Source organism: Nerophis lumbriciformis, linkage group LG03 (genome assembly GCF_033978685.3).
Source record: "Nerophis lumbriciformis linkage group LG03, RoL_Nlum_v2.1, whole genome shotgun sequence".
Taxonomy (NCBI): Eukaryota; Metazoa; Chordata; class Actinopteri; order Syngnathiformes; family Syngnathidae; genus Nerophis; species Nerophis lumbriciformis.
In genome coordinates, this window is record NC_084550.2 from 33,068,351 (window position 1) to 33,096,207 (window position 27,857).

The window sequence follows — 27,857 nt, forward strand, 5'->3', positions numbered from 1 at the left end:
CCCTGGACAAGTCGCCACAGGGCCAACACAGATAGACAGACAACATTCACACTCACATTCACACACTAGGGACCATTTAGTGTTGCCAATCAACCTATCCCCAGGTGCATGTCTTTGGAGGTGGGAGGGGCCTATCCCCAGGTGCATGTCTTTGGAGGTGGGAGGAAGCCGGAGTACCCGGAGGGAACCCAAGCAGTCACGGGGAGAACATGCAAACTCCACACAGAAAGATTCGATTCCGAGCGCAGGATCGAACCCAGGACTACTCAGGACCTTCGTATTGTGAGGCACATGCACTAACCCCTGTTGCACCGTGCTGCCCTATTTTTCATTATTATTATTTATTAATATTTAATACTCTAGCTGTGCCAGCAACTTGAGGGTTCCAGGTTCGATTCCCACTTCCACCATCCTAGTTACTGCTCAATCAATCAATCAATCAATTCCTTTTATTGTCATTGTCATAATAACCAGGGCAGACCGGGGTGGTGGTTCCTCTCTTTAAGAAGGGGAACCGGAGGGTGTGTTCCAACTGTCGTGGGATCACACTCCTCAGCCTTCCCGGTAAGGTCTATTCAGGTGCACTGGAGAGGAGGCTACGTCGGATAGTCGAACCTCGGATTCAAGAGGAACAGTGTGGTTTTCGTCCTGGTCGTGGAACTGTGGACCAGCTCTATACTCTCGGCAGGGTCCTTGAGGGTGCATGGGAGTTTGCCCAACCAGTCTACATGTGCTTTGTGGACTTGGAGAAGGCATTCGACCGTGTCCTGTGGGGAGTGCTCAGAGAGTATGGGGTATCGGACTGTCTGATTGTGGCGGTCCGCTCCCTGTATGATCAGTGTCAGAGCTTGGTCCGCATGGCCGGCAGTAAGTCGGACACGTTTCCAGTGAGGGTTGGACTCCGCCAAGGCTGCCCTTTGTCACCCATTTTGTTCATAACTTTTATGGACAAAATTTCTAGGCGCAGTCAAGGCATTGAGGGTATCTGGTTTGGTGGCTGCAGGATTAGGTCTCTGCTTTTTGCAGATGATGTGGTCCTGATGGCTTCATCTGGCCAGGATCTTCAGCTCTCACTGGATCGGTTCACAGCTGAGTGTGAAGCGACTGGGATGAGAATCAGCACCTCCAAGTCCGAGTCCATGATTCTCGCCCAGAAAAGGGTGGAGTGCCATCTCCGGGTTGGGGAGGAGACCCTGCCCCAAGTGGAGGAGTTCAAGTACCTCGGAGTCTTGTTCACGAGTGAGGGAAGAGTGGATGGTGAGATCGACAGGGGGATCGGTGCGGCGTCTTCAGTAATGCGGACGCTGTATCGATCCATTGTGGTGAAGAAGGAGCTGAGCCGGAAGGCAAAGCTCTCAATTTACCGGTCGATCTACGTTCCCATCCTCACCTATGGTCATGAGCTTTGGGTTATGACCGAAAGGACAAGATCACGGGTACAAGCGGCCGAAATGAGTTTCCTCCGCCGGGTGGCGGGGCTCTCCCTTAGAGATAGGGTGAGAAGCTCTGTCATCCGGGAGGAGCTCAGAGTAAAGCCGCTGCTCCTCCACATGGAGAGGAGCCAGATGAGGTGGTTCGGGCATCTGGTCAGGATGCCACCCGATCGCCTCCCTAGGGAGGTGTTTAGGGCACGTCCGACCGGTAGGAGGCCACGGGGAAGACCCAGGACACGTTGGGAAGACTATGTCTCCCGGCTGGCCTGGGAACGCCTCAGGATCCCCCGGGAAGAGCTGGACGAAGTGGCTAGGGAGAGGGAAGTCTTTGCTTCCCTGCTTAGGCTGCTGCCCCTGCGACCCGACCTCGGATAAGCGGAAGAAGATGGATGGAAGGATGTATGTGTGTATATATATATATATATATATATATATATATATATATATACTGTATATATATATATATACATATATATATATATATATATATTTATATATATATGTGTATATATATATATACACATATATATATATATATGTGTGTATATATATATATATATATATATATATATATATATATATATATATATATATATACACATATATATATATATATATATATATGTGTATATATATATATATATATATATATATATATATATGTGTATATATATATATATATATACACACATATATATATATATATATATGTGTGTGTATATATATATATATATATATATATATATATATATATATACATATATATACATGTATACATATATATATATCCATCCATCCATCCATCCATCCATCTTCCTCCGCTTATCCGAGGTCGGGTCGCGGGGGCAGCAGCTTAAGCAGGGAAGCCCAGACTTCCCTCTCCCCAGCCACTTCGTCCAGCTCTTCCTGTGGGACCCCGAGGCGTTCCCAGGCCAGCCGGGAGACATAGTCTTCCCAACGTGTCCTGGGTCTTCCCCGCGGCCTCCTACCGGTGGGACGTGCCCTAAACACCTCCCTAGGGAGGCGTTCGGGTGGCATCCTGACCAGATGCCCGAACCACCTCATCTGGCTCCTCTCGATGTGGAGGAGCAGCGGCTTTACTTTGAGCTCCTCCCGGATGGCAGAGCTTCTCACCCTATCTCTAAGGGAGAGCCCCGCCACCCGGCGGAGGAAACTCATTTCGGCCGCTTGTACCCGTGATCTTGTCCTTTCGGTCATAACCCAAAGCTCATGACCATAGGTGAGGATGGGAACGTAGATCGACCGGTAAATTGAGAGCTTTGCCTTCCGGCTCAGCTCCTTCTTTACCACAACGGATCGATACAGCGTCCGCATTACTGAAGACGCCGCACCGATCCGCCTGTCGATCTCACGATCCACTCTTCCCCCACTCGTGAACAAGACTCCGAGGTACTTGAACTCCTCCACTTGGGGCAAGATCTCCTCCCCAACCCGGAGATGGCACTCCACCCTTTTCCGGGCAAGAACCATGGACTCGGACTTGGAGGTGCTGATTCTCATCCCAGTCGCTTCACACTCAGCTGCGAACCGATCCAGTGAGAGCTGAAGATCCTGGCCAGATGAAGCCATCAGGACCACATCATCTGCAAAAAGCAGAGACCTAATCCTGCAGCCACCAAACCAGATCCCCTCAACGCCTTGACTGCGCCTAGAAATTCTGTCCATAAAAGTTATGAACAGAATCGGTGACAAAGGGCAGCCTTGGCGGAGTCCAACCCTCACTGGAAACGTGTCCGACTTACTACCGGCAATGCGGACCAAGCTCTGGCACTGATCATACAGGGAGCGGACTGCCACAATCAGACAGTCCGATACCCCGTACTCTCTGAGCACTCCCCACAGGACTTCCCGAGGGACACGGTCGAATGCCTTCTCCAAGTCCACAAAACACATGTAGACTGGTTGGGCAAACTCCCATGCACCCTCAAGGACCCTGCCGAGAGTATAGAGCTGGTCCACAGTTCCACGACCAGGACGAAAACCACACTGTTCCTCCTGAATCCGAGGTTCGACTATCCGGCGTAGCCTCCTCTCCAGTACACCTGAATAGACCTTACCGGGAAGGCTGAGGAGTGTGATCCCACGATAGTTAGAACACACCCTCCGGTTCCCCTTCTTAAAGAGAGGAACCACCACCCCGGTCTGCCAATCCAGAGGTACCGCCCCCGATGTCCACGCGATACTGCAGAGTCTTGTCAACCAAGACAGCCCCACAGCATCCAGAGCCTTAAGGAACTCCGGGCGGCTCTCATCTACCCCCGGGGCCTTGCCACCGAGGAGCTTTTTAACTACCTCAGCAACCTCAGCCCCAGAAATAGGAGAGCCCACCACAGACTCCCCAGGCACTGCTTCCTCATAGGAAGACGTGTTGGTGGGATTGAGGAGGTCTTCTAAGTATTCCCTCCACCGATCCACAACATCCGCAGTCGAGGTCAGCAGAACACCATCCTCACCATACACGGTGTTGATAGTGCACTGCTTCCCCTTCCTGAGGCGGCGGATGGTGGACCAGAATTGCTTCGAAGCCGTCCGGATGTCGTTTTCCATGGCCTCACCGAACTCCTCCCATGTCCGAGTTTTTGCCTCTGCGACCGCTGAAGCCGCACACCGCTTGGCCTGTCGGTACTTGTCCGCTGCCTCAGGAGTCCTATGAGCCAAAAGAACCCGATAGGACTCCTTCTTCAGCTTGACGGCATCCCTCACCGCCGGTGTCCACCAACGGGTTCTAGGATTACCGCCACGACAAGCACCAACTACCTTGCGGCCACAGCTCCAATCAGCCGCCTCGACAATAGAGGCGCGGAACATGGTCCATTCGGACTCAATGTCCAGCACCTCCCTCGTGACATGTTCAAAGTTCTTCCGGAGGTGGGAATTGAAACTCTCTCTGACAGGAGACTCTGCCAGACGTTCCCAGCAAACCCTCACAATGCGTTTGGGCCTGCCAGGTCTGTCCGGCATCCTCCCCCACCATCGCAGCCAACTCACCACCAGGTGGTGATCGGTAGAAAGCTCCGCCCCTCTCTTCAGCCGAGTGTCCAAAACATGAGGCCGCAAATCCGATGACACAACTACAAAGTCGATCATGGAACTGCGGCCTAGGGTGTCCTGGTGCCAAGTGCACATATGGACACCCTTATGTTTGAACATGGTGTTTGTTATTGACAATCTGTGACGAGCACAAAAGTCCAATAACAAAACACCACTCGGATTCAGATCCGGGCGGCCATTCTTCCCAAGCACGCCTCTCCAGGTTTCACTGTCGCTGCCAACATGAGCATTGAAGTCTCCCAGTAGAACGAGGGAATCACCCGGGGGCGCACTCTCAAGTACTCCCTCGAGTGAATCCAAAAAGGGTGGGTACTCTGAGCTGCGGTTTGGCGCATAAGCGCAAACCACAGTCAGGACCCGTTCCCCCACCCGAAGGCGGAGGGAAGCTACCCTCTCGTCCACCGGGTTGAACTCCAATGTGCAGGCTCTGAGCCGGGGGAAACAAGAATTGCCACCCCAGCCCGTCGCCTCTCACTGCCGGCAATGCCAGAGTGGAAGAGAGTCCAGCCCCTCTCGAGAGAACTGGTTCCAGAGCCCTTGCTGTGCGTCGAAGTGAGTCCGACTATATCTAGCCGGAACTTCCCCACCTCGCGCACTAGCTCAGGCTCCTTCCCCCCCAGCGAGGTGACGTTCCACGTCCCAAGAGCTAGCTTCTGTAGCCGAGGATCGGACCGCCAAGTGCCCTGCCTTCGGCTGCCGCCCAGCTCACATCGCACCCGACCTCTATGACCCCTGCTATGGGTGGTGAGCCCATTGGAGGGGGGACCCACGTTGCCTCTTCGGGCTGTGCCCGGCCGGGCCCCATGGGGGCAGGCCCGGCCACCAGGCGTTCGCCATCGTGCCCCACCTCCGGGCCTGGCTCCAGAGGGGGGCCCCGGTGACCCGCGTCCGGGCGAGGGAAATCTGGGTTCCTTGTCAGTGTTCCTCATAGAGATCTTCGAGCTGCTCTTTGTCTGATCCCTCACCTAGGACCAGTTTGCCTTGGGAGACCCTACCAGGGGGCATAAAGCCCCCGGACAACATAGCTCCTAGGATCATTGGGACACGCAAACTCCTCTACCACGTTAAGGTGGCAGCTCAGAGAGGAGATATATATATATATACATATATATATATATATATATATATATATACACATATATATACATATATATACATATATATATAAAACGTTAAATTTTAGTCGGAACACAATGACGTTGTTGCTCGGCTTCCACCCGGAACTAATTGTGACTCGGACACATTTCTGGTGGAAACATTTATCAGGAACACGCGAGTCGGCCATTGACCGACTCTCATTCTCCAAACATGCCGAAGTAAGTAATGAATCATTCGTTGTTAGTCGCGTTAAATATGTAAAGCCATGAATGGAAGTCAATTGAAAAAACGTTTATCTATTTTTATTCTCTCGTGAGTTGAGAAAATGATGAAAATAATGGACCTGTTTTGTTTTGAAGCGTCGGTATCTTAGTTCCGGCTACGTCTATTTGCTGGAGCCAAGTCGCTGCGAGGGGAACTTTCTAGATTAGAATATTTTCACTTCGTGCTATTTACATTCTTGCAATGTTTTATCAACGTATGCGCAGTTAATATTCATACAGATTTATGTGTCAGAAATATTACATAATGTATGAATTCGTTACAAAATAGCCACTATTCGTTAAACGGTCATTGCGAGCTCACTAAATACTCCTAGTGAGATTATTTATGCAATTTCACACTTTTATTATTTTTGCATCATGGATTTCTAATATCATTGCTTGTGCACATCATATCATTGAAGGAATCATGGAAGGAAGGTCTACTAGAGCAGTGTTTTTCAACCACTTGTTTATCATTAGTCTTTTTGTGCTCCATCCACAGGTTTTACTGCGACTACTGTGACACCTACCTTACACATGACTCGGTAAGCTCTCTGCAGCAGTCCAAATGACCCTGGCTCCTCACGTTTCTTGTAATATCCTTCAGTTAAACAACATATATAACTTCTCTCCTTGTTCTTGCACTTGACTATTTAGCCTTCGGTGAGGAAGACCCACTGCAGTGGCAGAAAACACAAAGAAAATGTGAAAGATTACTACCAGAAATGGATGGAGGAGCAGGCCCAGAGTCTGATCGACAAAACAAGTAAGTATTTTTTTAAATAGTTGCACTGTAGTTTACCGTGTAGAGAGATTAGTTTTAACCATTTGATCCTTCATGTAAACACGCCATTTGCAATATTTTGACCCGATTACACACGTCTGGATCAAAACTGAATTCAGATCGAAACGGGTGGTTTATGCCGGTAGTCATTCGGTTTGTAGCGCATAAAAACGCATCTTCCAAAATTCGGGTTGGGCATGTATTTGGTGTCAGATATACTTGAACTATATTTAATAGTCTTGGTATGAAGTGATTATCTTGCTGCTGTCTCCCACATTCATCATGTACAGACGTGGCGTTACGTACTGTTGGGTTTGTTGCTTTAAAACGAGACTAGCAAAAACAAAAGTATGGTCTACAGCAGTGTTTTTCAACCTTTTTTGAGCCAAGGCACATTTTTTGCGTTGAAAAAATCCGGAGGTACACCACCAGCAGAAATCACTAAATGAAACTCGGTTGACAGTATAAAGTTGTTGTCGCAATTATTGGATATGACTTTAAACCATAACCAAGCATGCATCAATATAGCTCTATAGCAAAGTACCGGTAGGTGTACTTTCACCACCTGTCACATCATGTCGTGACTTATTTGGAGTTTTTTCCTGTGTGTAGTGTTTTAGTAATGGTCTTGCGCTCTTATTTTTTTCCTGTAGCAGTTTCCTGTCTTCCTTTGAGCGATATTTCCTTACATCTACTTTGTTTTAGCAATCAAGAATATTTCAGTTGTTTTTATCCTTCTTAGTTGGGACATTGTTGATTGTCATGTCATGTTCAGATGTACACTGTGGACGCCGTCTTTGCTCCACAGTAAGTCTTTGCTGTCGTCCAGCATTCTGTTTTTGTTTACTTTGTAGCCAGTTCAGTTTTAGTTTAGTTCTGCATAGCCTTCCCTAACTTTCATTGCTTTTTCTTAAGGGCACTCACCATTTGTTTATTTTTGGTTTAAGCATTAGACACCTTTTTACCTGCACACTGCCTCCCACTGTTTCCGACATCTACGAAGCAATTAGCTACCTGCTGTCACCTACTGATATGGAAGAGTATTACACGGTTACTCTGCCGAGCTCTAGACAGCACCGACACTCAACAACAACACATCATTTGCAGACTATAATTACTGTTTTGCAAAAAATATTTTTAACCCAAATAGGTGAAACTAGATAATCTCCCACGGCACACCAGACTGTATCAAAGTGGTTGAAAAACACTGGTCTAGAGTGTCATGGTTCGATGTAATGATAAAAGAAGGGATCCAGTTGTTGTCTTAATGAGATATTTTATTCACGTTACAGCTACTCCAAGTGCTAACTGCTAGTCTCAAACACATTGATTGATTGAAACTTATATTAGTAGGTTGCACAGTACAGTACATATTCTGTACAATAGACCACTAAATGGTAACACCCGATTACGTTTTTCAACTTGTTTAAGTCGGGGTCCACGTAAATCAACTCATGTCGTAACATGAAGACATGCCGCAACCCGTACGTAATTGCAGCATAAAAAGCACAAAACGGCTCCATTTCAAAAAGAGAGGTAAAACAAAAGTAGTGAACAGAAGGAAAACATGATAAATAAATACCGTGATAACGTCGGACAAGCAGAAATGCAGAAAGCCATGTTGGTTTACAGAGGAAGTCTAATGATTCTTCAGCACATGCACTGAGCCAACTCGTCCAAAGGATGGCGCCGTAGCATAAATAATAAAACACCTTTCCGATCGATTCCCTTTCAAAATGATATTCAATCGATACCTATTGTCCAGAAGGCAAACTTGACAAGCACAGATCCATGGAGTTGAATCTAAGGAATATAAATCGATATCAATTAATCGTTACACCCCTATTTTGTAGTATTTCATGTGTGATAATGACTTTTTTTTTTGTTCTCAACAGCGGCTGCTTTTCAACAGGGAAAAATCCCCCCCACGCCATTTGTTGGTGCCCCCCCACCAGGTAGGTCTTTTTTATTGGACTGTACTGCACTATTTTCTGCTGCTGTTAGTAAAACGCAGCAAGAGAGGCATCTATTGGATGTACTGTATGTATGTATTAGGGTTGTACGGTATACCGGTACTAGTATAGTATCACGGTACTATTGCAATCAAAAACGGTACTATACTCGGTTTGAAAAGTACCGGTTCCCGGGCATGACGGCGCATTGTCACGTCGAGACATTGCTTGTTTTACGAGCAGAGGAGCATGTTCAGCAGCGCACACACAGAGTACTTACAAGCAGACACAGTGTGTAGACAGAAAAGGGAGAACGGACGCGTTTTGGTGTAAAAAAATAAAGATAAAGGTGAAGTTATAACACTGAAACACCCTCAGGAAGAGGTGCTTTAAAACATGGCTAGCTAGCTAGCAGCTAACATCTATCTGCAGTCTGCAGTGTTTTAGCTACTTCTAAATCACTAATCCTGGTCTCCATGGCGACAAATAAAGTAAGTTTCTTACAAGTACATTATCAATGCAGGATGAGGAATAGCTAAACATGCTTCACTACACACCGTAGGAGGATACAATAGCTCACCGGCGTCACAATGTTAACAAATGCCATGGATGGATCTACACCTGACATCCACTGCAATGATACCAAGTACAAAAGCGTATCTAGTCGATACTACTATGATTACATCGATATTTATCGTCACAAAATCTTTTTTCCTTTTAAAAAAATTCATATTATGTTTATAAAGTCAGGAAATACATCCCTGGATACATGAGGACTTTGAATATGACCAATGTGTGATCCTGTAACTACTTGGTATCAGATCGATACCTAAATGTGTGGTATCATCCAAAACTAAAGTATCAAAGAAGAGAAGAATAAGTGATTATTACATTTGAACAGAAATGTAGATAGAACATGTTAAAACAGAAATAAGCAGATTTTAACAGTAAATGAACAAGTAATAATTAATTTTTACAGTTTGTCCCTCATAATGTGTACAAAATAGGTGTATAAATGACACAATATGTTACTGCATATGTCAGCAGACTAATTAGGAGTCTTTGTTTGTTTACTTACTATTAAAAGACAAGTTGTCTAGTATGTTCACTATTTTATTTAAGGACTAAACTGCAATAATAAACATATGTTTCATGTATCCTAAGATACCGCTGTTTTGTTGATTTAAACTGTATTATGCAAAGAAAAATCCTTGAACTAGCTTCACCATTTCATAAGGAAAGAAGTAGTGGCTTATAGTCCGGGATTATAAAGGACCTTTTTAAAGTGTACATGTCTGTTGGAATTATAGCAGAGAATACTTGGAAAAAAAAACATTTCTCTGTGCAGCATGTGTAGATTGGTTGAAATGTGGGTGTAAATGTAGCCACCAATGTCCTCCACACAGGTGGTCCTCCACGCCCAGGCATGCTGCCAACTCCGCCCATGACCGGCCCTCCTATGATGCCCATGATGGGACCCCCGCCTCACGGAATGATGCCAGGCGGCCCCGGTAAGTTTAGTTCTCCTCCCGCGAGAGAAGCTGCGTACAACACGATGCGCGACGGCGTGGACGTCATTGTCCGCCCTTGTGGTGTTCAACAGGAATGCGTCCGCCAATGGGAGGGCCCATGCAGATGATGCCAGGACCGCCTCACATGATGCGTCACCCCCGGCCCATGATGATGCCAGTCAGGCCGGGCATGATGAGACCAGACAGATAAGGCTGACATGTTGTTGCCACAAGAGGGTGCTGCAGAATGAAGTGTGACCAACACGTGTAGTTACTCTCATTCTGCAGACACCACATATTTGACTTTGTTTTCTGACCGTGTTTTTACTCTTTAGTTTTTTTAACATGACATTGCTTTGAGAAATAAAGCAATCCTTTACAGCTAAGTCTTTGTGTAGTATTATAAGAAGTACCACCAGATGGCGCCAGAGAGTCACAATGCCTGAGATCAGTGATCAAGACCGCACAACTTAATGCTGCCTATTACGGTATAACTAGAACATTTTGAGGGGCCTGCTATCTGTGCCCTGGACCTCTAATCGGTGGTTGTCTGAAGCCGCCGTACTTTGAAGATGGTGCCGAGTGTCCGTATCCGAGAGTTTTAGGTGTAACTGTACAAAATGAGCTAAACAGCTAGCTTACATTAAAATGTTAACATTTTAGCATGTGTGCAAACATTAGCATGATAACAGTTAGCACAAAGTCGTATGACTCAAAGGTGTATGACTGTGTGAATAGAGCAAAGATTGTACAATTAGATGATGCTAATGCTTAAGTTAGCTTGTCAGCATGCTATCGTTTGTATGCTAACAGTTAACAAATGTCACGTACCAAGTCTTTTGACTGATGTAAACGTTTGCATAACTAGCTCAAAAAGTTAGCATGATGATTTTTAGCATGTTAGCAAGCTAACATTAGCATGCTAACAGTTAGCTTGTGTCACATACCAAGTTATATGACTAAGGTGTATGGCTGGGGAATTAGAGAAAAAAGTGTAAAGATAGCTAAAAAAAAGTTATCACTTTAATGTTAGCGTGCTAACATTTAACATGTGTGCAATAGTTAGCATGATAACAGATAGCATGTTTCATATACAAAGGTGTATGCCTGCAAAAATAGAGGAACACGTGTAAAATTAGATGAAAAACTTAGCATACTTAAGTTAGCTTGCTAGCGTGCTATTGTTTGCATGCTAATGGTTAACAAATGTCACATACCAAATTATGACTTGTGTAAACGGTTGCAAAACTATTCCAAAAAGTTAGCATGTTAGCAAGCTAACATTAGCTTGTGTCACATACCAAATTATGACTAAGGTGTGTGGCTGGGGAATTAGATAAAGTGTAAAAATAGCTAAAGCAAGTTATCACTTTAATGTTAGCGTTAGGAGTGTAACGTACACAAAAATGTTGGTTCGGTACGTACCTCGGTTTAGAGGTCACGGTTCGGTTCATTTTCGGTACAGTAAGAAAACAAAATATAGATTTTTTTGGTTATTTACCAAATTTGTAAACAATGGCATAACATACATATACACACAGGATCCATTGCCAGGGTTAATGTGGTCAACATATATCAAATAAAAACTAAATAAGATAAGGCTCAGAATGATTTCTTAACAAAACCTTTCTACACAAAGTGCTTTTTTTGATTGATTGAGACTTGTATTAGTAGATTGCACAGTACAGTACATATTCCTTACAATTGGCCACTATATGGTAACACCCCAATTAGTTTTTCAACTTGTTTAAGTTAATCGACATTAAACTGCCTCAAGATGTTGCTCAGATTAAATAAAATGACACAACTGTTCTTCTACATATAAAAAGTTTCAAGTCAACTCAGCCTCAGATTAACTTTTCTTTCCCCCCCCAGCCTGGTTAACTTGGCAGTAAGAGGATATATGGACTCATTGTTCTTCCACCATAGAAGTGGCTCAAAATCTGTTTTTTAATGCAATGTGGACTTATGTCTGCTGCTATAAAAACATTTGTTATTGCTTTAGCCCTGCCTGACTCGCCGAGGAGAGGCTGCTTGAATGCGGTGGTGACGCTTCAAATGGGTTAGCATGTGTTATGAGAGTAGCGTATGTATGTGTGTGTGGCCCTTTAAAGTGAGGTGAGTGTGTGGGCGAGCAAGGTGAGGGAGCGGTAGCGTGAGTGGCTAGTGTTTTGTTGGATTGGCTGTGTGTAAGACCTCAATAAAGCCACGATTTGCAACTAATCGCCGGACTCTTCATTTACCCTGGAGTCCGGAGCTGTGGAGACCCACTGCCGGGTAGCGTGAAGGGTGTTGCCCCTGAGAATACATCGGCCCTGGAGGAGTGTCTCCCCTGCGCTCCTCGACTACGGTCTGGGAGCCGGAAGCAGGAAAGGTGCAACACATGTTTGACGTGTTGTCAGAAGCAGCTGCTGAACAATGTCGGCAAACCTCCGTCCTCCATTGTTGTATCGCGCGGCCAAAGTGTTCCCAAACGGGAGATCTTAACAAGGCAGGAGGGTCTTCCAGCTCTGGCTTTTACATATTGTCCTAGCCCGGTAATTGCTAGCACGTGTACTCGTTCGGTACACCTCCGAACCGAATCGAAACCCCCGTACCGAAACGGTTCAATACAAATACACGTACCGTTACACCCCTAGTTAGCGTGCTAACATTTAGCATGTGTGCAATAGTTAGCATGTTTCATATACCAAGTTATATGACTCAAAGGTTTATGCCTGCAAAAATAGAGAAACGTGTAAAATTAGATGAAAAACTTGGCATGCTTAAGTTAGCATGCAAACGATAGCACACTGGCAAGCTAACTTAAGCGTGCCAAGTTTTTCATCTAATTTTACACTAGTTTCTCTATTTTTGCAGACATACACCTTTTGAGTCCTATAACTTGGTATATGAAACATGCTAACTATTGCACACCTGCTATATGTTAGCATGCTAACATTAAAGTGTAAAAATAGCTAAAACGTTATCTTAATTCCCCTGCCATACAGAGTCATAACTTGATATATGACACAAGCTAATGTTAGCTTGCTAACTTTTTGAGCTAGTTTTGCAACCGTTTACACAAGTCTAATAACTTGGTATGTGACATTTGTTAACCGTTAGTTTACCAGCTTGCTATTGTTTGAAGTGTAAAATTAGCTAAAAAAGTTATCACTTTAAAGTTAGCATGCTAACAGTTAAGTGTCACATACCAGGTTAAATGACTTCAGGGTAAACGGTCTCAAAATGAGAAATGTAGGTTCCACGCAGAGCTCATGACAGATGCTCCACTCTTGTCATTTAAAAAATATATATCTTTATGAATATTCCATGTGATTGGAGAAAGAAAAAAAAGTCTTTATGAATATTCCATGGGAAGCTATTTTTTCCTGAAAGAGCTTAAAAAGGTGCAAACACCCTTTGTTGACAATTAAAAGTAGTGAACACAATATTCATATATAAAATTACTTAGACAATTATACAATAAAAATACAGTTCTCTCTGATCAATAATGAAGAGATTTATAGATAAAATATACATATAAAAAGTAAAATGTATTTAGTAATGATAGTTTTATTAAAGGTAATCAATAGGGCTGTGAATCTATTCTCGATTCAAAATTAATATTTTTTAATAACACTGGGTGTCAGTTTTGTGGTTAAATACATTCCTCCATAAAATAAACAGCTCTGATATTTTTTTATTTTACTAAAAAGAAAACTGGTTGTTTATTTAATAAAGTCAAATAGTAATAAGTATCCAACATGTCTTTTCTAAAGTAAATGTGTACAGTAAATATGGGAGTATTAATCAACAATGTGATTTGCCTGAGTGGCTGGATAGGACAGATTTTAAAATTAAAATTAAATAAATAGATTTTTGATTCTTTTAAATTGATTAAGAATCATTGCAAATAAGAATCGTGATTCATTCAGAAATTGATTTTCTATTTTTACACCACTAGTAATTACACTTAATGGAAATAGGTACAAATTCTAATATGTGCACTTGTAAATAATTACAAAAAATAATTTAGAACTTGTAAATATTTTTGGTACAAACTTTATATGGTTCAAGAGGGGACAGAAATAAAAAAAAAACTTTAGAGGTGGAGTATTTTAGATGAGGGGAGTCAAACTGGTTTTCATTGAGGGCCACATGGCAGTTATGGTTGCCCTCACAGGGCCACTTTTAACAATGAGTAAAATATGAATATACATGTGTATATATCATTTTTAATATTTAATTTTTAATATTTTTTGATAATGTATATCTTTTTTACATAAGCTGCATTTTTTTTTTTTTTTACAAATTTTACATTAAAAACGGGCAGCTCAGTCACTAGAATTTTACAGTAAAAGCAGTGTGTTTTTACAGCATATAAAAAAATGGTATAAATGGAATGGAATGGAGAAACAATACCACTGTTTTTAGCGGTAAATTCAAGCAACATGAGCTGCCAGTTTTTTACTATAAAGTGTTTTTTGTTTGTTTTTTAATGTTTTAATGTCATATGATATATGGAAAGAAACAGTACCAAAGTTGATTTTACGCTAAAAAAAAAACGGGAAATCTATTGTCAATTTTACAGTCTATAATTTGATTGATAATTTGTTTTGAAATCATAAGTCAAGCAGATATTTAAGTACAGTATTTATCTTTATTTTAACACAAAATATTTTTGGAATACATAATATAATTTAAATTTGATAATATTGAATTTTAAAAGACATGCAATTGCATGCAGTAGGTGATTTTTCATGTCAAAAGGGAAATAACAAATATATTTAGTAAGAAAAGATTAAGCATTTTATTAACGCATATTATTTCCAGGCTTTGAAATAATGTGGCGTGCCAGATTTGGCCCCCGGGCCTTAAATTTGACACCTGTGTTTTAGACTACTTGGGCTCTGGCTGGGCCACTCAGGGACATTTACGGAGTTGTCCTGAAGACATTCCTTTGATATCTCAGCTGTGTGCTTCGGGTCGTTGCACCACCGCCCCGGTCTGAGTTCAAGAGCGCTCTGCAGAAGGTTTTCATCCAGGATGTCTCTGTACATTGCTGCATTCATCTTTCCCTCTATCTTGACTCGTCTCCCATGGCTTCATGGCAAAGGATGTGAGTATTATTATTGCTATAGTCATTTATTTCAGTCCCAGGGGGATCTATAATACAGAAGAAAAACATACAACCATAAAAAACAAATAAAAGAAATACAAGCAGAAAAATATAATTCAAATAAATAAACACTCCACAATATTCAATGTCCGGCATACAGCTTTACTCGCCAATGGTTCCACACATTGGATGAAAATCTGACAGAACTACAAACCCCGTTTCCATATGAGTTGGGAAATTGTGTTAGATGTAAATATAAACGGAATACAATGATTTGCAAATCCTTTTCAACCCATATTCAGTTGAATATGCTACAAAGACAACATATTTGATGTTCAAACTCATAAACTTTATTTTTTTTTTGCAAATAATCATTAACTTTAGAATTTGATGCCAGCAACACGTGACAAAGAAGTTGGGAAAGGTGGCAATAAATACTGATAAAGTTGAGGAATGCTCATCAAACACTTATTTGGAACATCCCACAGGTGAACAGGCTAATTGGGAACAGGTGGGTGCCATGATTGGGTATAAAAGTAGATTCCATGAAATGCTCAGTCATTCACAAACAAGGATGGGGCGAGGGTCACCACTTTGTCAACAAATGCCTGAGCAAATTGTTGAACAGTTTAAGAAAAACCTTTCTCAAGCATCTATTGCAAGGAATTGAGGGATTTCACCATCTACGGTCCGTAATACCATCAAAGGGTTCAGAGAATCTGGAGAAATCACTGCACGTAAGCAGCTAAGCCTGTGACCTTCGATCCCTCAGGCTGTACTGCATCAACAAGTGATATCAGTGTGTAAAGGATATCACCACATGGACTCAGGAACACTTCAGAAACCCACTGTCAGTAACTACAGTTCGTCGCTACATCTGTAAGTGCAAGTTAAAACTCTACTATGCAAGGCGAAAACAGTTTATCAACAACACCCAGAAACGCCGTCGGCTTCGCTGAGCCTGAGATCATCTAAGATGGACTGATACAAAGTAGAATAGTGTTCTGTGGTCTGACGAGTCCACATTTCAAATTGTTTTTTGGAAACTGTGGACGTCGTGTCCTCCGGACCAAAGCGGAAAAGAACCATCCGGATTGTTATAGGCACAAAGTGTAAAAGGCAGCATGTGTGATGGTATGGGGGTGTATTAGTGCCCAAGACATGGGTAACTTACACATCTGTGAAGGCACCATTAATGCTGAAAAGGTACATACAGGTTTTGGAGCAACATATGTTGCCATCCAAGCAACGTTACCATGGACGCCCCTGCTTATTTCAGCAAGACAATGCCAAGCCACGTGTTACATCAACGTGGCTTCATAGTAAGAGTGCGGGTACTAGACTGGCCTGCCTGTAGTCCAGACCTGTCTCCCATTGAAAATGTGTGGCGCATTATGAAGCCTAAAATAGCACAACGGAGACCCCCGGACTGTTGAACAACTTAAGCTGTACATCAAGCAAGAATGGGAAATAATTCCACTTCAAAAATGTGTCTCCTCAGTTCCCAAACGTTTACTGAGTGTTGTTAAAAGGAAAGGCCATGTAACACAGTGGTGAACATGCCCTTTCCCAACTACTTGTCACGTGTTGCAGCCATGAAATTCTAAGTTAATTATTATTTGCAAAAAAAAAAAAAAGTTTATGAGTTTGAACATCAAATATGTTGTCTTTGTAGCATATTCAGCTGAATATGGGTTGAAAAGGATTTGCAAATCATTGTATTCCGTTTATATTCACATCTAACAATTTCCCAACTCATATGGAAACGGGGTTTGTACTTATGTACATGACATCTATTAGTTCTTTATTTTGAATACATTTGAAAACAATCTCAGACTTTCACATTGTCATTATGGGATATTGTGTGTAGATGTTTGAGGATAAAATGAATTTCCTCCATTTTGGCATAAGGCTGTAACAACACATTGTGGAAAAAGTGAAGCGCTGTAAATACTTTCCGCATGCACTGTATAAATTGCAAAAACAAAATCATTAATTACAGATAATAGCATTTATTAATGATGGTGGCGAGACCAACGTACCTCCTCTGTGTTGTTTACTTTGCTTCCAAGCCCAATTTAATCCATTTAGTCACGCATGAGATCAATGTCCATTTTCTTCTCACCGCCTGCAGGACTAAATGTTAGAAAGTCAGATTGTCAACACAAACTACAAGCACTAAAGACCTCATCCAGGATGGCAGCTTGAGTGCTTTGTTGTTTTCACTAGATTTTATTTCTATGCTTTTATACTCCAACATTCATCTATTTAATAAACTACTTCTTCTCCAAATTTTGACAATTTTCACCCGATTCAAAGCGTTCCAACTTCAAACTGTTCAGCCTATTGGAGAATCGCGGGCTTTCCCTTGACAAAAGCCAAAAAATTCCCAGAATTTCAGGTTTTCCTTCCCATTCAAAATGAATTGGACATTTTTCAAACTTCCACCATTTCCACATTTTTCAACCGATTCAAAGCATTCCACCTTCAACACATTCCACCATCCTGGAAATTCAAACTATCATTTTTCAAGTTCAAAAAAATTCCAGGATTTTTCAGAATTCCTGGTTTTCCAAAGCACTATTTCCACCCTTTTTCTGGCGACTACTCCTTCCACATTTTTCAACCCACTTCAACCGTTCCACCGTCAAAAAACATTCCTCTTAATCAGGACAAAAAACTAACTTGTTTTTTGAACCGGACAAATTCCCGAAATTCCAGGAATTCCGTAATACCATTTCTCAATTAAAAATGTTACTACTTCAACATTTCTCCATCGATTTGAAAAATTCCAACACCAACCATTTCAACTCATTCAGAACATTCAAGTTTTTTACCACTTTCAAAAAAAATTCCCGCTTTTCCCAAAGTTTACAATTTTTTCTGAAATTCCTATTGAAATCAATGTGACATTCTTCAAAGTTCCACAACTCCCACGTTTTCATTTGATCCAAACTGTTCCAACTTCAACAATTCCACCATCCTGGACATTCAAAGTACTTTTTTTCCAAGTCAAAAAAAAATCCAGGATTTTCCAGAATTCCTGGTTTTCCAAAGCCCTATTTCCACCCTTTTTTCTGGCGACTACTCCTTCCACATTTTTCAACGCATTTCAACCGTTCCGCTGTCAAAACATTCCTCTTAATCAGGAGAAAAAAACAAAGTTGTTATTTGAACTGGAAACATTCCCGGTTTTCCCGGAATTGTAGGAATTCCGTAATACCATTTCTCAATTCAACATGTTACTACTTCAACATTTCTCGACTGATTTTGAAAAATTCCAACACCCACCATTTCAACTCATTCAGAACATTCAAGTTTTTTTACCATTTTCGAAAATATTCCCGATTTTCCCGAAATTCCCAAATTTTAGGAAATTCCCATTGAAATCAATGAGACATTCTTCAAAGTTCCACAACTTCCACATTTTTCAAATGATTCAAACTGTTCCAACTTCAAAATATTCAGCCTGTTCAGGAATTGTGTGCTCTCCTTGAACAATTCTAAAAAAAATTCCAGATTTCAGTTCAACTTCAGCATTGGATCATTCACACGTAATTCCTTCAGGAATTGCCTCATCTAGTTGGATTGAAGTCTTTTTATTGCATTCATGTTAAGTCCTTTTTAATCTTTTTTTTAGTCTTTTTACAAACCTGGACCAGAGTCTGTCGGTCCTTGTGACCTGGTTTAACAAGGGAAAATGTAATGAACAACCAAAGGAATCAGCTCGGGTCTAAAAGTCAGACCCGTGAATTTCAATCAATGCTAATTTGACCTTCTACAAGTATTGACTTCCTGTCTTCCACACGTGTTGTCCTGCACCTTCAACAACATGGAGCCTCGAAGATCAAAAGTCAGGAATTGTTTGTATAAATGTCGGGATTTTTTCAAAGTGTCAAAACGTCGGGATTTTTTCTAAGTTTCAAAATGTCAAGATTTTTTTTATAAGAGTCAAAAAGTCAGGAATTTTTTGTTCTAAAGTCGTGATTTTTTTTCGTATAAAAGTCGGTATTTTTTGTAAGTGTCAAAAAGTTGGGAATTTTTTTGTATAAAAGTCGGGATTTTTTCTAAGTGTCAAAGTCGGTGGGTTTCTGTCAAAAAGTCAGGAATTTTTCAAAGTGTCAAAAAGTCTGGATTTCTTTTGTAAAAATCTGGATTTTTTCAAAGTGTGAAAACGTCGGGATATTTTTCTTAGTGTCAAAACGTTGGGATTTTTTTTTATTGTCCAAACGTCGGGATTTTTTCGATGTTTTAAAATGTTGGTATTTTTTATGAGTCAAAAAGTTCGGATTTTTTCTAAGTGTCAAAAAGTCTGAATTTTTTTTGTTAAGTCGTGTTTTTTTAAGTGTCAAAACGTCCGAATTTTTTCAAAGTGTGAAAACGTCAGGATTTTTTTCTTAATGTCGAAATGTCTGGATTTTTTTCTTAGTGTCAAAACGTCTGGATTTTTTTATAAGAGTCAAAATGTCAGAAATCTTTTTAAATCGGGATTTTTCCAAAGTGTTAAAACTTCGGGATTTTTTCCAGGTTTCAAAATGTCGGGATTTTTTATTAGTCAAAAAGTCGGGATTTTTTCCAAGTGTCTAAAAGTCGGAAATGTTTTTGTTAAAAAGTTGTGATTTTTTCTAAGTGTCAAAAAGTCAAGAATTTTTTTTGTATAAAAGTCGTTTTTCTAAGTGTCAAAAGGTCGGGGCAGAGGGGGGGTTGTCAAAAAGTCAGGATTTTTTTTATAAGTGTCAAAAAGTCGGGGGTTCCTGTCAAAAAGTTGGACATTTTTTGTATAAAAGGCGGGATTTTTCTAAGTGTCAAAAAGTCGGAATTTTTTTGTATAAAAGGCGGGATTTTTTCTAAGTGTCAAAAAGTTGCGAATTTTTTTGTATAAAAGTCGGGATTTTTGGTAAGTGTCAAAACGTCAGGATTTTTTGTAAGTGTCAATAAGTCAGGATATTTTTCAAAGTGTCAAATAGTCGGGGGTTGCTGTCATAAAGTCAGGATTTTTACTAAGTGTCAAAAAGTCTGGAATATTTTTGTATAAAAATCGGGATTTTTTCAAAGTGTGAAAACGTCGGGATTTTTTTCTTAGTGTCAAAACTTTGGGGATTTTTTTCTTATTGTCGGGATTTTTTTCGATTTGTCAAAATGTTGGGATTTTTTATGAGTCAAAAAGTTGGGATTTTTTCTAAGTCTCAAAAAGTCAGATTTTTTTTTTTGTTAAATCGTGATTTTTTTAAGTGCCAAAACGTCCGGATTTTTTCTTAGTGTCAAAACGTCGGGATTTTTTCTAAGAGTCAAAAAGTCGGGATTTTTTCTAAGTGTCAAAAAGTCGGAAATTTTTTCGTGAAGTCGTGAATTTTTCAAAGTGTCAAAACGTCGGGATTTTATTCTTAGTGTCAAAACGTTGGGATTTTTTTCTTATTGTTGGGATTTTTTCGATTTGTCAAAATGTTGGGTTTTTTAGTGTCAAAAAGTCAGATTTTTTTTTTTGTTAAATCGTGATTTTTTTAAGTGCCAAACGTCTGGATTTTTTCTAAGTGTGAAAACGACCAGATTTTTTTTGTTAAGTAGTGATTTTTTCAAAGTGTCAAAACGTCGGGATTTTTTCGAAGTGTCAAAATGTCGGGATTTTTTATGAGTCAAAAAGTCGGGATTTTTTTTAAGTGTCAAAAAGTCGGAAATTTTTTTTGTTAAAAATTTGTGATTTTTTCTAAGTGTCAAAAAGTCAGGAATTTTTTTGTATCAAAGTAGTTTTTCTAAGTGTCAAAAAGTCAGGAGGTTTTCTGCCTCACTAAGTGCCCATCCCCCCTTCCTCCCCAGTGGGTCACCCACCAGGACCAACATGGGGCCCAGACTCTGGCTGTGGTTCCCCCCTTTACCTGCAGTTTTATTTATAAAACATGGCCATGTTTTATAAATAACCACGTGAAATATTCATACGTCAGCATCTGCGCCCAAAACCAGCGGTATAGAACATTTTTCTAGAAGTAAAAAAAAGGAATAAGACTTTGAATAACCCATATTAAATAGAATGATGACCCATAAAGGCTCTTGGATGGAAGCGCATGTGGTCACTCTCTTCCCTCTCTGTCTCGGCTTGTTGACCTTTCCTGTATACTCTTTTTGCACTGCTCTCCAACATCTAAACAACAGAATTGATCAACTACTCTCAACGGAATTGACAAGATCTCGTGTTCAGCCAAAACCAGCCTGTTCTGACAGAACGCTTGTTGCTGGCGACCCTTTCAGTCAAGATCTGTACCTATTTGGGATCATGATTGGACTAAGCCTTGCCGCGGTCTATTGACAAGTTGGAAGACCCTGGCAGCTGTTCAAGGTACCCTCAAGCTGCCACTGATTAGAGGATGCGGGCAGACTTCAGACTTTGGACAACATCAGGCACGCCGTCCGCCCTTCATGGTGAATATGAGCGCCAGAAATAGACAATTGGAGTAAAAAGTTTCAACTGGTTTTTGCTCCCTCAAACACAAACATTCTAATCTGGAGTCTTTTCCTAGATTCAAGTGACCTGGCAAGGTGGTTACTTCGAGATTCACCTAGAACAAGGGTGTCAAATCCGGTTTTATCCGGTCCTGGGGATGAGTTTCCTAAGTATCAAAATGAGCCGAAATTTTTGAATGAAAGAAACTGCTGTTCTAAATGTGTCCACTAGATGTCACAATAGCAATTCTTTGTATCTTTGTAGATGATGCTACGTATGTAAAAACATAAATAAATAAAGCACATGTTAGTGCCCTAGTCGAGGAAAATGATCAAACTACAAAAATAACATCCTGTAATTTGATTTTGATATTATTTCTGTATCTTGATAGGTCTAAAATGAACACCAATGAGTTGACTGATGAACATTATCACATCATTTATTCAGAAAGTATAAATAACGACAAATAAAGATAGAATACTATTAACCACAACACTTAAGTGTAAAAAACAAACAAAACCCAACAACATTATGATTTGTACATTTTCAGAATGTGCTTGTTCTATTTTTAAACAAAGAAAACAATCTGAAGTCGTCTTTATTTTTAAGTTATCGTGCCGCGATTTTACCAGTCCGTAGAGTAGATTTTTTCCCCCATGTGGCCCCCTGATCTAAAATGACACCCCTGACCGAGAGGAAAGTCCAGCGACGACGCAACAAACTCAATCCCTGTCAACAACACCCGGGGAGTTGAACTCTGACTCTAGGCCTACAGACTTCTCACACGTGCACCTTGAACCACGGATTGCACACATGCACACATACCCTGACACCCACACCACAGCTTCGCCACTGGAGGCCCCCCTTGTTGCAAGTCTTGTGGTTTCTGTGTTGCAACAGGTGTATGTGTGCTTATCAAGTTTTTTTTCTCCCCCCATTCACTGGTGTTGACTTTATTTTACTCCATATATCAGCGTCCACCTTTTCCCGCCTTTTACCTTGGGTCTTCCTGCTCTGCCAGCCTGTGCAATGTGTGTCTGAAAATGGAGTTGTGTTGTATTTGTGCAACCACAATAAAGTTCCTTCCTTCCACAGATCTAGGACTGAATTAAATATTTGTTGTTTATGTTTTGCAGTGTCGAGTTATTAGTCCTCATATTAGGTTGTGGCTTAGAATACTTGACATTTTGTACAATATTACCACAAAATGAGTGTTTTGGGGTAGTTTTGGTCATTCACTTAATGCCTATATGTTTTATCCAGTGCTTTCATGTTTTTATTTCCATTTTTTTTATCTGTTTCTATGTTTTATCTAGTGTTTAAGTTTTTATTTCTATTTAAATTTTTTATGATATATCCTAACTTTCTATTTTTTACCTTTTTTTTAAATCCAGTGCTTTCATGTTTTTATTTCTAGTTTTATCTATGTTTCTATGTTTTATCTAGTGTTTTTCAAGTTTTTATTTCTATTCAAATTTTCTATTATATATTCTAACTTCCTATTTTTATTTTTTACTTTTTTATCCAGTGCTTTCATGTTTTTATTTCTATTTTTTTATCTATGTTTCTATGTTTTATCTAGTGTTTTTCAAGTTTGTATTTCTATTTAAATTTTCTATGATATTGTAACAGGTATGTTAGCTATTATAGTAGACGTTCTCAATATTTGGGCTAATCAGAAGTCTAGATTATGACTCGGAGAGAGTAGGACAGACAATTAAATGCTTTAAATTATACTGGTGTTATTTAAATATGTACAGTGCAACAAATAGTGGACAGACATTGATAGGAATGGCCATTCAAAACAAAAGAAAAAAACAGCAAGGGATCAGGTAATTCATAACAGGTAGTATCAAAAGTTCTTAAAAGGTCATATGAGACTGATCGCAGTCCATATGCGCATTCAGAGTTCATACAGCCACACGGTTTGGGGTTGTGGATATGGCAGTTTGTAGTGAGAGTTCAGTTTATGGGCAGGGTGTGTATGAGGTAGTGCAAAGGGCCGCAGAGCAATGAGGTGCGAGGCAAGGGGTTCGGCTATAAGCCGCCTACCGGCCCGACCAGAGCAGGTGGAGTTCAGGGGTTGAGAGGTGGAGATCCTTGGGCTCAGGCTCGAGGCCTATCTACAGCTCGCCATCCAAGACTTAGGGACCTGGCCTGCGTAAGCACAGGACCCGAAGTTCAATCAATGTGCGCACATAAACATCAACATTAAGTCATCTATCGTTCGACCTTCAATAAATAAGTTACACTTATTATTATCATTATTAGCTATAATACTGCTAACATTAACAATATTTAAACAATCACATGCATGTATAAAATAAACACGACAGTACACAGTGTTGTCACTATGACGGGAGTAACATCAACAATAACAGTGACGTCACTATGACGGGTGTAACCGCACACCAGCGGCAGTATTCATTCATTGTCTTTACCATAGCATAAAAAGTGCAAATGGCCTTAAAACGCCACAACACTCAGTTACCATATGTAAATACCGTAAATAAAGCCTCGACAAATATAAATTCAATCAGATCAGAAACATTGGAGGAAACGGGATTAAAACCCGATGCTAACCGCCCATAGGAAATACATGGGTACGGCTAGTTGCTACTAGTGATGGGTCCGGCAACACCGATGCATCGGCGCATGCGTCGAGCTCATAGAGCAAAACCCTGTGTCGGTGCGCGTACCGCTTTTAGAAAGTCACGTGACCGACCATGAGCTGTTTTGGTCATGTGACCGATACGCGAACTGTGTCGCACTGACGCCTCCTCTGTGCCCTGTGAGCGGGTCTTTTCTACAGCCGGAGAAATAATAACTAAGAGAAATCGTCTAAAATGGAATACGTCGGAAAACCTTTTTTTTTTTTTAAATAAAAATGTGTAAAAAAAATAAAATTAAAACAATTCCCAGTCCACAATCATCCACAACACGTTCTCTTAGATTTCCATGTTATGATACATGTTGACATTATTTATTGACTGTATCTAAAAAAGATAAAAATATATTTTTATTTAAATGAAGATATGAAATAATCCTAAATGAAATACAATGACTTGGTTTATATTATTGTATATACTAGGGCAGGGGTCACCAGGTAGCCCATAAGGACCAGATCAGTCGCCCGCTGGCCTGTTCTAAAAATAGCTCAAAGAGCAGCACTTACTAGTGAGCTGCCTCTATTTTTTAAATTGTATTTATTTACTAGCAAGCTGGTCTCGCTTTGCTCGACATTTGTAATTCTAAAAGAGACAAAACTCAAATAGAATTTGAAAATCCGAGAAAATATTTTAAAGACTTGGTCTTCACTTGGAATAAGCGGTAGAAAATGGATGGATGGATGGGTCTTCACTTGTTTAAATAAATTCATTTATTTTTTACTTTGCTTCTTATTACTTTTAGAAATACAATTTTAGAGAAAAAAATACAACCTTAATAATGATTTTAGGATTTTTAAACAAATATACCTTTTAAATTTCTTCCTCTTCTTTCCTGACAATTTAAATCAATGTTCAAGTAAAAAAATGTTTTTTATTATTGTAAAGAATAATAAATATTTTAGCTTCTGGTTTTTTGACGAAGAATATTTGTGAAATATTTCTTCAAACTTACTATGATTAAAATTCAAAAAATTATTCTGGCAAATCTAGAAAATCTGTAGAATCAAATTTAAATCTTATTTCAAAGTATTTTGAATTTCTTTTAAAATTTTTGTTCTGGAAAATCTAGAAGAAATACTGATTTGTCTTTGTTAGAAATATAGCTTGGTCCAATTTGTTAAATATTCTAACAAAGTGCAGATTGGATTTTAACCAATTTAAAACATGTCATCAAAATTCTAAAATGTATCTTAATCAGGCAAAAATTACTAATGATGTTCCATAAATTATTTTTAATTTTTTCAAAAAGATTCAAATTAGCTAGTTTTTCCTCTTCTTTTTGTCGGTTGAATTTTGAATTTTAAAGAGTCGAAATTGAATATACACTGTTTCAAAATTTTATTTTAATTTTTTTCGTGTTTTCTCCTCTTTTAAACCGTTCAATTAAGTGTTTTTTTCATCATTTATTCTCTACAAAAAAAACTTCCGTAAAAGGAAAAAAAAATGTACGACGGAATGACAGACAGAAATACCCATTTTTTTATATATATAAATTTATTTATTTAGCTATTCTTGTTTAAATCACACTTAGGTGTAACTTACAAATGACAATATATTTATTTATTATAGTGTGTATCAAACTGGTAGCCCTTCGCATTAATCAGTACCCAAGAAGTAGTTTTTGGTTTCAAAAAGGTTGGTGAACCCTGTACTAGGGCATAAAATCAGTGTCAGTTGAGTCGATCCATAGGTTGCCTGTAGGGATTTTTAATGTCCAGCAGATGTCAGTATTTAGTGACACAGTATCGACACAGTATCAATACAGTTTTGCAATGTGTCGAAACGCTTCATGACGCCTCATCAACCCATCACTAGTCGCTACTAGTGATGGGTCCGGCAACACCGATGCATCGGCGCATGCGTCGAGCTCATAGAGCAAAACCCTGTGTCGGTGCGCGTACCGCTTTTAGAAAGTCACGTGACCGATCATGAGTTGTTTTGGTCACGTGACCGATACGCGAACTGTGTCGCACTGACGCCTCCTCTGTGCCCTGTGAGCGTGTCTTTTCTACAGCCGGAGAAATAATAACTAAGAAGAGAAAGCGTCTAAAATTGAATACGTTGGAAAAACTGTTTTTTTTTAAAAACAAAAATGGGTAAAAAAAAAAAAAATACTAATTTCCAGGTCCACAAGCATCCTCATTCACAACACGTTCTCTTAGATTTCCATGTTATGATACACGTTCACATTAATTATTGACTGTATCTAAAAAAGACAAAAAATATATTTTTATTTAAATGAAGTTATGCAATAATCCTAAATGAAATACAATGACTTGGTTTATATTATTGTATATACTAGGTCAGTGGTTCTCAACCTTTTTCCAGTGATGTACCCCCTGTGAATTTGTTTTTAATTCAAGTACCCCCTAATCAGAGCAAAGCATTTTTGGTATAAAAAAAAAAAGATAAAGAAGTAAAATACAGCACTATGTCATCAGTTTCTGATTTATTAAATTGTATAACAGTGCAAAATATTGCTCATTTGTAGTGGTCTTTCTAAAAATATTTGGAAAAAAAAGATATAAAAATAACTAAAAACTTGTTGAAAAATAAACAAGTGATTCAATTATAAATAAAGATTTCTACACATAGAAGTAATCATCAACTTAAAGTGCCCTCTTTGGGGATTGTAATAGAGATCCATCTGGATTCATCAACTTAATTCTAAACATGTCTTCACAAAAAAAAAAAGTCTTTAACATCAATATTTATGGAACATGTCCACAAAAAATCTAGCTGTCAACACTGAATATTGCATTGTTGCATTTCTTTTCACAGTTCTTTTTGACAGACATTTTAGTGACAAACCTGAGCTTGTGCTTCACGGAGTTTATGAACTTACATTCATATTTTGTTGAAGTATTATTCAATAAATATATTTTTAAAGGATTTTTGAATTGTTGCTATTTTTAGAATATTTAAAAAAAAATCTCACGTACCCCTTGGCATACCTTCAAGTACCCCCAGGGGTTCGCGTACCCCCATTTGAGAACCACTGTACTAGGTCATAAAATCAGTGTCAGTTGAGTCGGTCCATAGGTTGCCTGTAGGGATTTTTAATGTCCAGCAGATGTCAGTATTTAGTCACACAGTATCGACACAGTATCAATACAGTTTTGCAATGTGTCGAAACGCTTCATGACGCCTCATCAACCCATCACTAGTCGCTACTATTAGCAAACAGATTCACTTACCAACTCGGCTTAATATCTTATCATCGACACACTCTCTCGTCGCAACACGTCCCTGATGTTCGGCACCTATAAATTTGCAGTTAGTTGTAAAATGTTGGACGGTTGTTTTTACAATATGTAAGCAAACGACAACTTGAAAACATACCGGCTTCATTTGTCCCCAGGCTTAGCCACCGCACCTGGCAGCCATCTTGGAATGCTGGATTTTATAGAGCGTGATTGGCTGCAGCGGGTCACGTGAGCGCGTGTGTTGAACTCGCGAGATTAAACGTGAAAACGGCGCAGGTAATATTAGGAGATGTCATGAGAGGAAATATGGCTTATTTCCCACACGTGTTACA

General features: G+C 40.0%; 2 protein-coding genes and 1 long non-coding RNA gene across 3 annotated transcripts in view; 1 reads left to right on the plus strand and 2 right to left on the minus strand.

Moving 5' to 3' along the window:
- spdef (SAM pointed domain containing ets transcription factor) overlaps positions 1 to 27,857 on the minus strand; it is a 165,686-nt gene that overhangs the window by 93,024 nt on the left and 44,805 nt on the right. The gene's annotated exons all lie outside the window — the stretch shown is intronic.
- Positions 5,703 to 10,494, plus strand: snrpc (small nuclear ribonucleoprotein polypeptide C). Its single transcript, XM_061928921.1, has 6 exons — positions 5,703 to 5,821; positions 6,369 to 6,411; positions 6,524 to 6,632; positions 8,546 to 8,605; positions 10,009 to 10,113; positions 10,206 to 10,494. Exons 1-6 carry the CDS (start codon positions 5,814 to 5,816, stop codon positions 10,322 to 10,324), a joined length of 444 nt encoding a protein of 147 aa, XP_061784905.1. The 5' UTR covers positions 5,703 to 5,813; the 3' UTR covers positions 10,325 to 10,494.
- LOC133583303 (uncharacterized) lies at positions 14,889 to 27,713 on the minus strand. The gene is made up of 4 exons (XR_009812577.1): positions 27,662 to 27,713; positions 27,517 to 27,582; positions 17,257 to 17,350; positions 14,889 to 15,261 (listed from the first exon to the last, which is right to left on the minus strand). It is a non-coding gene; the product is annotated as an uncharacterized lncRNA (long non-coding RNA).

What these genes read in the sequence shown, in the direction of transcription:
- snrpc (XM_061928921.1), top strand. An exon ending in CCTACCTTACACATGACTCG is followed by an intron (nt 6,412 to 6,523) that starts GTAAGCTCTCTG and finishes TTGACTATTTAG; the next exon opens with CCTTCGGTGAGGAAGACCCA. An exon ending in TGTTGGTGCCCCCCCACCAG is followed by an intron (nt 8,606 to 10,008) that starts GTAGGTCTTTTT and finishes TCCTCCACACAG; the next exon opens with GTGGTCCTCCACGCCCAGGC.